We start from the raw sequence: 10,222 nt of genomic DNA on the forward strand, positions 1-10,222 counted from the left end.
GTTTTCATTGATTTTTTTATTGAGGTTAATTTCACATAGTAAGATTCACCATTTATTTATTTGTTAAGATTCCATTTATTTATTTGAGAGAGAGCACGCGCACACACACATAAGTGGGAGGGGAATGGAGAGGGAGAAGCAGACTCCCTGCTGAGCAGTGAGCAAGACTGACTGGTGGCTTGGCTCTACCCCAGGATCCCAAAACCATGACCCAAGCTGAAGGCAGACACTTAACTGACTGAGCTCACCCAGGTGCCTCCAAGATTTACCATTTATTTATTTATTTATTTATTTATTTTTATTTTTATTTATTTTTTTTTAAAGATTTTATTTATTTATTTGACAGACAGAGATCACAAGTAGGCAGAGAGGCAGGCAGAGAGAGAGGAGGGAAAGCAGGCTCCCCGCTGAGCAGAGAGCCTGATGCAGGGCTTGATCCCAGGACCCTGGGATCATGACTGGAGCCGAAGCCAGAGGTTTTAACCCACTGAGCCACCCAGGTGCCCCAAGGTTTACCTTTTAAAAGTGAACAATTCAGGGGCACCTGAGTGGCTCAGTGGTTAAGCATCTGCCTTCAGCTCATGTCATCCTGGAGTCCAGGGATAGGGTCCTGTATTGGGCTCCCTGTCCCACTCCCCCTGCTTGTATGTGTGCGCTTCTCTCTCTCCCTCTCTCTCTCTCTCTTTCTCTTTGTGTCAAATAAATAAATAAAATCTTTAAAAAATAAATAAATGAAAGTGAACAATTCAGTGCAGTCAATACATTCACAGTGTTGACAACCACTACCTCTAGTTCCAAAATGTTTTTATCACCCTGAAAGGAAACTCATACTCTTTAAGGAATTGCTCCCTTTCCTCCCTCCCTGCAAAGACCCTGGCAACCACCAATCTGTATTCTGTCTCTATGGATTTACCTATTTTGGGTATTGCATATAAAGGAAATCATATGATATATGATCTTTTTGGGCTGGCTCTTTTACTGAGCATGATAGTTCAGAATTCATCTGCTTTGTAACTTGTATCTGTACTTCATTCCTTTTTATGGTAGGATAATATTCTCTTGTATGTATACATCATTTCTGCTTGTTTATCCTTTCATCTGTTGATGGACATTTGGGCTCTTTCTACCTTTTGATTATTGTGAATTGTGGCTGCTATGAACATGTATGTATATACATTTGTTTTAGTACCAGTTTTTAGTTCTTTGGTGTATGTACTTAGAAGTGAAATTTTCATGTGGTAATACTGTGTTTAATTTTTTGAAGGATCACTGAAATGTTTTTTCTAGTTGCCAGATAGTTTTACATTCTTACCACCAGCATATATGAGGTTTTTCTTGATTTTAATTTTGCTCTTATGTATCCATATCTGACCTATGGCAAAATCATGCTACCAGTGAGCACTTGATTGCTGTCCAATTCAAAAGAAGTTGCTCACCTTGTGACGAACAAGTAGTTTTTTTTTTGTTTGTTTGTTTGTTTTTAAGATTTTATTTATTTGACAGAGAGAGATCACAAGTGGGCAGAGAGGCAGGCAGAGAGAGAGAGAGAGAGAAGGAAGCAGGCTCCCCGAAGAGCAGAGAGCCCAACATGGGACTCGATCCCAGGACCCTGAGATCATGACCTGAGCTGAAGGCAAAGGCTTAACCACTAAGCCACCCAGGTGCCCCCGAACAAGTAGTCTTAACATGAACGCTGGTTTAAATTTTTATTTATGTTAAGTGTGATGAAGGTGAAACAACAAAGGTATATTTTTTTAAATATTTGTTATTAATTTGATAGACAATGAGAGAGAGAACACAAGCAGGGGGAGTGGGAGAGGGAGAAGCAGGCTTCCCACTGGGCAGGGAGCCTGATGCAGGGCTCCATCCCAGGATGCCAGGATTGGGACCCAAACGAAGGCAGATGCCCAAGGACTGAGCCACCCAGGTGTCTTGGTGTAATTTTTTTTTTAATGATTTTATTTATTTATTTGACAGACAGAGATCACAAGTGGGCAGAGAGGCAGGCGGGGGAGGGGGGAGAAGGCTCCCTGCTGAGCAGAGAGCCCATTGTGGGGCTTGATCCCAGGACCCGGGGATCATGACCCGAGCTGAAGGCAGGTGTTTAACCCACTGAGCCACCCACATGGCCCTAATGTATTTTTTTTTAATTCAAGTATAATTGATGTACAATATCCTGGTAGTTTCAGGTACACATCATAGTGACTTGATATTTTTACATATTATGAAAGAATCCCCACAAGATGTCTAGTTACCATGTGTCACCATACACAAAAGTATGTGTGTAGTTCCTTGTATGTGGGCTCTCTTTCGCTCCTAGAGGTTCTTTTTTTTTTTTTTTTAAGATTTTATTTATTTACTTGACAGATAGAGATCATAAGTAGGGAGAGAGGCAGGCAGAGAGAGAGCAGGGAAGCAGGCTCATTGCTGAGCAGAGAGCCTGATGCGGGGCTCGATCCCAGGACCCTGGGATCATGACCTGAGCCGAAGGCAGAGGGTTAACCCACTGAGCCACCCAGGTGCCCCTACTCCTAGAGGTCCTTATCCAGGACTCAGTTCTGTTGCCTCCCTTTTCATTGACTCCTTCCCTGACACTAGTCTAAGTTAGCCTCCCTCTACTTTATCACCTACTTATTCATCATCATTTTACCCAGTTTCATTTCTTCATAACTCCTATCATTATCAGAAATTATTTGTTTGTTTACATGTTAATTGTCCTTTACTCCACTCCATAAACTCCAGGAAAGCAAGGACCTTTTCTCTTGTTCCCTGCTGCCTGCAACAATGACTAACATATAGTAGGTATCAGTAAGCACATGCTGAATGAAGGAATGAATACTTTAAATAAAATATACAAAAATGGGTTACTTAGACATGGTGTTATGAAATCCTCTTCTTGGGGCGCCTGGGTGGCTCAGTGGGTTAAAGCCTCTGCCTTCAGCTCGGGTCATGATCCCAGTGTCCTGGGATCGAGCCCCGCATCAGGCTCTCTGCTCTGTGGAGAGCCTGCTTCCTCCTATCTCTGCCTGCCTCCCTGCCTGCTTGTGATCTCTCTCTCTGTCAAATAAATAAATAAAATCTTTTTTTTTTTTTAAGATTTTTTTTATTTGTCAGAGAGAGAGGGAGAGAGAGCGAGCACAGGCAGACAGAATGGCAGGCAGAGGCGGAGGGAGAAGCAGGCTCCCCGCCAAGCAAGGAGCCCGATGCGGGGCTCGATCGCAGGACGCTGGGATCATGACCTGAGCCGAAGGCAGCTGCTTAACCAACTGAGCCACCCAGGTGTCCCAAATAAATAAAATCTTTAAAAAAAAAAAAAAGCCTCTTCTTTAGTCTAATCCATATTAGATAGAAAAATATATAATCTTACAGGGTGGGTTTTTTTGTTTGTTTATATTTGGATTAGTTTCCAAATTCTGTTTGTTCTTGGATGTGAAGTTTATATATTACTCTAGCTTCACTTTAGGAGCCATTATTTGGATTATATTAGAAGTGAAACTGTCATGAAAATGTTTATCGTCTCTAAGTGAATCTTCTTGATTGGAATTCAAGACGAAGCTGCCTTATGCTGAATTTTCCCTTATAGCAGATTCTATAATGATTAGTTGCCTTATATTTAAAATTAAGGAGAAAAAGTATACCAAGAATTTGAACTTTTTTGTTTAATTTTTAATTTTTTATTAACATATAATGTATTATTAGCCCCAGGGGTACATGTCTGTGAATTGCCAGGTTTACACACTTCCTAGCACTCACCATTAGAATTTGAAGTTTTTGAAGATGATACAATAATTTAATATTTAAAGAGTTTTTTAAACATAAAAAATCTTGAAGGTAAAATTGAAATACTGAAGAATTTATTTTACTAAGACTTCAGAAGTGCTTTTTATTGGTGTAAAATGCCTCTGTAAAGATTGTGTATAGTGGTAAAGTATAAGAAAATTATAATTGCTTCTTCATGTTGAATTACTTTTTCAAGTTTATAAATTTTTTTTTTTTAAAGATTTTATTTATTTGACAGAGAGAGAGATCACAAGTAGAGAGAGAGAGAGAGGAGGAAGCAGGCTCCCTGCCTAGCAGAGAGCCTGATGTGGGACTCGATCCCAGGACCCTGAGATCATGACCTGAGCTGAAGGCAGAGGCTTTAATCCACTGAGCCACCCAGGCGCCCCTCAAGTTTATAAATTATCAAACCAGAGTACATTTTAACTTTTGGTGATTAATGCAAGAAAGCGTTGGGTGAATAGATTTATTTTGGAGAGTTAGAAATAGAACTCTGGATTTTATAGATTTTTTTTTCCTGCAATGAACATGCTTTTGGGATGCTATTTTTTAAAATTTTATTTTAATACCAAACCTAATTTCATTATCTCTTCTGTATTTAGGTTCGATTAGTGATAGTGGATGGTATTGCTTTTCCTTTTCGTCATGACCTAGATGACCTAGCCCTTCGTACTCGATTACTAAATGGCCTAGCCCAGCAAATGATCAGCCTTGCAAATAGCCACAGATTAGCTGTAAGTATTATTAGCCAAGAGAATTTTATAATAAAGTCAAGCTTGGATAAAATATTAATGTCTAGAAATAGCTAAATAGAATTTGACTAAAAGCATAATACAGACACAGTTTTGAATGTAGTTTTTGTTTGACTTTTAGGAAAAATTAATTCTAGTCATAAGTGTTGTGTATCAGTTTTCCTAGAATATAAAAAGCATAATCAAGATACCATATTTTATTTTATTTTATTTATTTTTTTTTTTAAAGATTTTATTTATTTATTTGTCAGAGAGAGAGAGGGAGAGAGAGCAAGCACAGGCAGACAGAATGGCAGGCAGAGGCAGAGGGAGAAGCAGGCTCCCCAATGAGTAAGGAGCCCGATACGGGACTCGATCCCAGGACGCCAGGATCATGACCTGAGCCGAAGGCAGCTGTTTAACCAACTGAGCCACCCAGGCGTCCCAAGATACCATATTTTAAAATGGACTTGTTTGATAAAGAAATGCCACCTTTGATAATTGCAATGTTGGGTTTTATTTACCTAAATATGTTTGTTGTTTTTCAGGTAAGCTCTTCTAATGTCCCCATTTTCTTTTACTCTGGGTCTTTAATTATTACATGTTGTATGGTGCTAGCTTCAGCAGCACATATACTAAAATACATGTTGTGTAATGACAGACTCAGAAGATAGAAAAATTACATAGTGTGAACAACCTAGATGTTTGAAGGTAGAGCTAACTCTTCTAGATTTGAAATGTGAGGTTAGATATAAAGATAAGTTGGAAGTGACAAGACAAAAAGGAGTGAGGTGACGACTTTTTTTTGTAACAAGCTTTTTTTTAACTGCCTATTTGCCATCACTTTCCACTCCGCAACCCCATGTCACCTCTCACACCAATACACACACCTGTTCAGGAGGAAGATGGGAAAAGATCAAGCCACCTAACTTGATTTTCCTTAGAAAATTAGAGTCCTTAGCTCATAGCTCATACCTGTAATTCAGCCTAAGTACATAAAGAACGCCTCGATAAAATCATTTCAAAACATGTATCTTTTCTTTTGAGTTTTTAGATTTTTTTTTCCATATACTGAAAAGCATAGTGTTCTGTGTTTGAATTATTTCTTGTATTAATTTTTAATTTAGCATTCTGTTAATATCAAGGAAGAGTCCCCAGTAGGGGGCACTCAAGGCTAATGGGTTGCATGGTTCCTTAAGTTTTGTTTTGTTTTGTTTTGTTTGTTGAACAGAAATAGGTTTATTTTTTCTGATTAAAAAAGTAATGTAAACAGTAACATGGAATACTATGCAGTGTTTAAGAAGAGTAATGTAAATATACACATACTAACACAGAACAAGTTATATCCAGATATACGATTAAGTAAAAAGATTCAAGGGGTGCCTGGATGGCTCAGTCATTGAGTGTCTGCCTTAAAGCTCTGGTCATGATCCCATTGTCCTAGGATCAAGCCACCTGGCTCCAAGGGGAGCCTCCTTCTCCCTCTCCAGCTCCCCCATGCTTGTGTTCCTTCTCTTGCTCTCTTTCTCTGTCATAAATAAATAAAATCTTAAAAAAAAAAAAAGGTAAAAAGATTCAAGTCACGTAACAGTGTATTTTATGTGATCCCACTTTTGAGAAAAATAAAAATTTTATTTATGCATTATATTTATATATATCAACAGAAAGGTCTGAAAGGATCAAAGTGTTCCTAATGACTACTTCTAGTAAAAGGATTTTGTGGGGTTGAGGGCATACTTTCTCCTCTTTATAAATTTTTCTTTGCTTGATTTTTTGAATTTCCCAGTTACTATATAAATACATTTACCATATAAATACATAAATACATATAAATACATTTCACAATTTTATATATAGTTTCTGTAAAAGAAGTTCTAAGCAATCAACAGTGTAGAAATTAAGTAAATTATCTATTACCCAGAGATGATTACTCTTTGAGTTTGGTGTACTTATTTTTCCAAACTTACTAAGTTTGTTTTTTTTTTTTTATTTTAAAGTAATCTCTACACCCAACATGGGGCTTGAACTCATAACCCTGAGATCAAAATTTGCATGCTCTACTAACGGAGTCCCAGTATAGAATAGTTTTTTAATCACCCCCCTCCCCCTATTATCTATAAAGTTGGCTTCAGGTTTTCACCATTTAAAAAACTGCAGTCGAGATGGCTGGGTGGCTCAATTGAGTCCTGGGATCAAGTTCCGGGTAGGGCTCCTTGCTCTCCCTCTGCCTGACCCTCCCCTCTGCTTGTGTTTTCTCTCTCTCTCTCTCTCTCTCTGACAAAGAAGTAAAATCTTTAAAAAATAAATAAATAAAGATAAGAAAACTTTATATATGCTTTTTTGTCCATTTATCCAGTTTTTCCTGAAAGTATTAAGTCAAAGAGACATCTGTTTTTATTTACTTATTTTTTTATTTTTGGTAGGGGTGTCTCTTTTTTTTTTTTTTAAAGATTTTATTTATTTATTTGACAGAGATCACAAGTAGGCAGAGCAGCAGGCAGAGAGAGAGAGGGAAGCAGGCTCCCCAATGAGCAGAGAGCCCGATGCGGGACTCAATCCCAGGACCCTGAGATCATGACCTAAGCCGAAGGCAGTGGCTTAACCCACTGAGCCACCCAGGCGCCCCTGGGATATCTCTGTTTTTAAGCATTGTTATATATTATCAAATCACTCTCAGAAAGCATGTTCCAGAGTATGTTCTCTATAGCGGTGAATGGGAATTTTTGTTTTTCCACCTCTTTACTAACTTTGAGTCTTTTAAAGTCTTTGCCAAACTATGATAGAATCCTTTCAGAGATGCATTAACTTGATTATTAGCAGAAATTTTTTTAACAGCTTTATTGAGATTTAACTAACATACCATAAAATTTACCCTTTTAATGTGTACGGTTCCGTGGTTTGTAGTATATTTACAGAGTTGTTCAACCATCATGTCTAATTTTAGAACATTTCCGTCACCCTAAAAAGAAATCCCGTGCCCATTAGCCATCACTCCCCATTGCAACCTCTTGTCATCCGCTTAAGAACCCTTAGTCTGCTTTCTATCTGTATGAGTTCATCTTTTCTGGATAGTTTATCTAAATAGAATTGTTCTGTATATGCCTTTTATGTCTTGCTTTCCTTAACTTAGCACAGTGTTTTCAAGATTCATCCATGTTTTAGCATATATTAGTATCCTTTTTATGACTGATTAATTTTGTATTTTTTCAGTATATCATATTTTGTTTGTTTATCAATTGAAGAACATTTGGATAACAAGTATTAAGGCAGAGAAGTTTCTAATTTTTTTTTTTTAAAGATTTTATTTATTTATTTGACAGAGAGAGATCACAAGTAGACGGAGAGGCAGGCAGAGAGAGAGAGAGAGGGAAGCAGGCTCCCTGCCGAGCAGAGAGCCCGATGCGGGCCTCGATCCCAGGACCCTGAGATCATGACCTGAGCCAAAGGCAGCGGCTTAACCCACTGAGCCACCCAGGTGCCCCGAGAAGTTTCTAATTTAAAAGTGATTGTTACTTCACTGTTGTATTTAATTTTTTTTTTAAATTTTTTAAGACTTTATTTATTTGAAAGAGGTAGAGAGAGAGCACAAGTAGGTAGAGCAGCAGGCAGAGGGAGAGGGAGAAGCAGGTTCCCCGCTGAGCAGGGAGCCCGATGTGAGGCCCGATCCCAGGACCCTGAGATCATGACCCAAGCCGAAGAAAGATGCTCAACCAGCTGAGCTACCTAGGCTCCCCTACATCATTATTTTAAAGATTCACTCTTTAATATGGTAAACCCAGTGTTTTTGCAGTTGTCATGTAATTCTTTTACAAGTAGTTGCCAAAAGTGCAAATTCTGATTTGGGGATGTTTAGCAGTTGGTAAACTGGTACATCTATGTACATTTTCCTTGAGAGGTGTAATGGGAAAACTATATCCAGGTTTCCCTCACTATCCAAAAGTAGAGCATTCTAACAAAAACATTTTGTAAGCCAAAAGGTATAAAGCAAAGAAGCAACTACCAGTAATTTATTTATTTATTTATTTAAGATTTTATTTTTATTTATTTGACAGAGTTGACAAGTAGGCAGAGAGGCAGGCAGAGAGAGGAGGAACCAGGCTCCCTGCAAAGCAGAGAGCCCAACTTGGGGCTCGATCCCAGGATCCTGGGATCATGACCTGAGCTGAAGGCAGAGGCTTTAACCCAGTGAGCCACCCAGGCACCCCAACTACCAGTAATTTATTTGGAAAATTGTTTTCACGTTCCCAGACTCAAAAAATAACTTTTCTTAGGTTTTTCTGATACCTTAGGACAGATGTTGCTAATGAATGCACAAAGTAAATCAAGATAGAGCATAGATATCCACAGACAGACACAGCTCAAAGTGATGGAAGCTTGATGCTGAGTATCATTCCCAGGGGAAGGAGCTTGGTGATGCTGCTCGCCCTGCCTTGGTGTACTCTTGCTTCTATGATGTTTCTGTGCAAAACAAATGCTGAATACTGTATCTTTTCACTTTTTTTAGAAAAGAGAAAATCCCCCCCCTTTTTTTTAAGATTTTTAAATTTGACAGATAGAGACACAGTGAGAGAGGAAACACAAGCAGACAAAGTGGGAGAGGGAAAAGCAGGCTTCCCGCTGAGCAGGGAGGGAGCCTGATGCAGGGCTGGGATCATGACCTGAGCGGAAGGCAGAGCCACCCAGGCGCCCCTCTCTTTGGATTTCTTATGGTTAGCAAAAACAGGTACTAATATAGGCCTTTCATAAAAGCAAAGTGGCATAATAGGAACTCTTGAAAAGCAGGGGATACCTGTACTCTATAAATCAGTGCTCTCTGAGAGGATTTTCTGGGAAGATGAAAATGCTCAGTCTGTATGCATGTAAGAGCAGTTGCATGGCTATTGAGTACTTGAAAAATAGTGCTGCTAAGGAAGTGAATGTCTAATTTTAATTTAATTTTTAAAAGCTGTGTGTGTGCCTGATGGCTGCAGAATTGAATGGTGCACCTCTAACCAAAAAGTGTTGATACAAATAAATATCCCAGTTGTTAGACCTTAAACACTTGGTAGTCTGTAGAGTATATTCTGCATGTTGGGGATGCCAGTTAGTCATATATTTCAGTTAATTACCAATTTAAATTCCTGTTTAGATTTTTCCAAGATGCCCGATGTGAGATAATACATGGGGAAACCACTGTGGCTTCAGGGAAGGGAAACTAGAAGAGAGTGATGTCTAGAAACTAGAAGAAAGTCATGTCATCCAGTTTGTGCCTAATTGAAACCTAGATGGAGCACAGATTTCTCCTTTGTAGACAAACAAAAATTTTAGGGTATTATCACTGCAGTGGGAATAGCCAAACAGCTTTTTCTTTCTCAGTTTTCTTATGGAACTGATGCCTTTTTCAGAGTAGGTATCTTTTCTCATTGCTTTTCATAGAAGTTCTTTATCACTGTCCGCTTGCAGTAGTATCTGTCATATTTCTGGGGGGAAGATCTGTATTGGAAGAATATTTAAAATAACTCTTTCTGAAGAATTTGGGGCTGGGAGGTGCCAGATAATCTTTTACTGTATTCAGTCAACCTTAAACAGTCTTTCTCTACTTTAAAATTACTATCCTTCATTTTGAGGCAAGGGAAACAAAAGTAAAAATAAATGATTGGGACTACATCAAAATAAAAAGCTTCCTGCATAGAAGAGGAAGCAGTCAACAAGACTAAAAGACAGCTTACTGA

At 38.6% G+C, this 10,222-nt stretch overlaps 1 protein-coding gene across 9 annotated transcripts in view; it reads left to right on the forward strand.

Moving 5' to 3' along the window:
• Positions 1–10,222, forward strand: part of RAD51C (RAD51 paralog C) — a 57,131-nt gene that overhangs the window by 13,039 nt on the left and 33,870 nt on the right. For 8 of the 9 annotated variants that reach the window (XR_007123351.1, XR_007123350.1, XR_007123349.1 and 5 more), the window contains exon 5: positions 4,383–4,514. The exons of the other annotated variant lie outside the window; for it this stretch is intronic. Coding sequence is in view for 5 of the 8 variants with exons in the window: in XM_047707009.1 (XP_047562965.1) it covers positions 4,383–4,514 (132 nt within the window). In the remaining 3 variants the exon portion in view is untranslated. The remainder of the gene's footprint in view (positions 1–4,382; positions 4,515–10,222) is intronic. 9 annotated transcript variants of the gene reach the window in all.

Source organism: Lutra lutra, chromosome 16 (genome assembly GCF_902655055.1).
Source record: "Lutra lutra chromosome 16, mLutLut1.2, whole genome shotgun sequence".
In the NCBI taxonomy this organism is placed as follows: domain Eukaryota; kingdom Metazoa; phylum Chordata; class Mammalia; order Carnivora; family Mustelidae; genus Lutra; species Lutra lutra.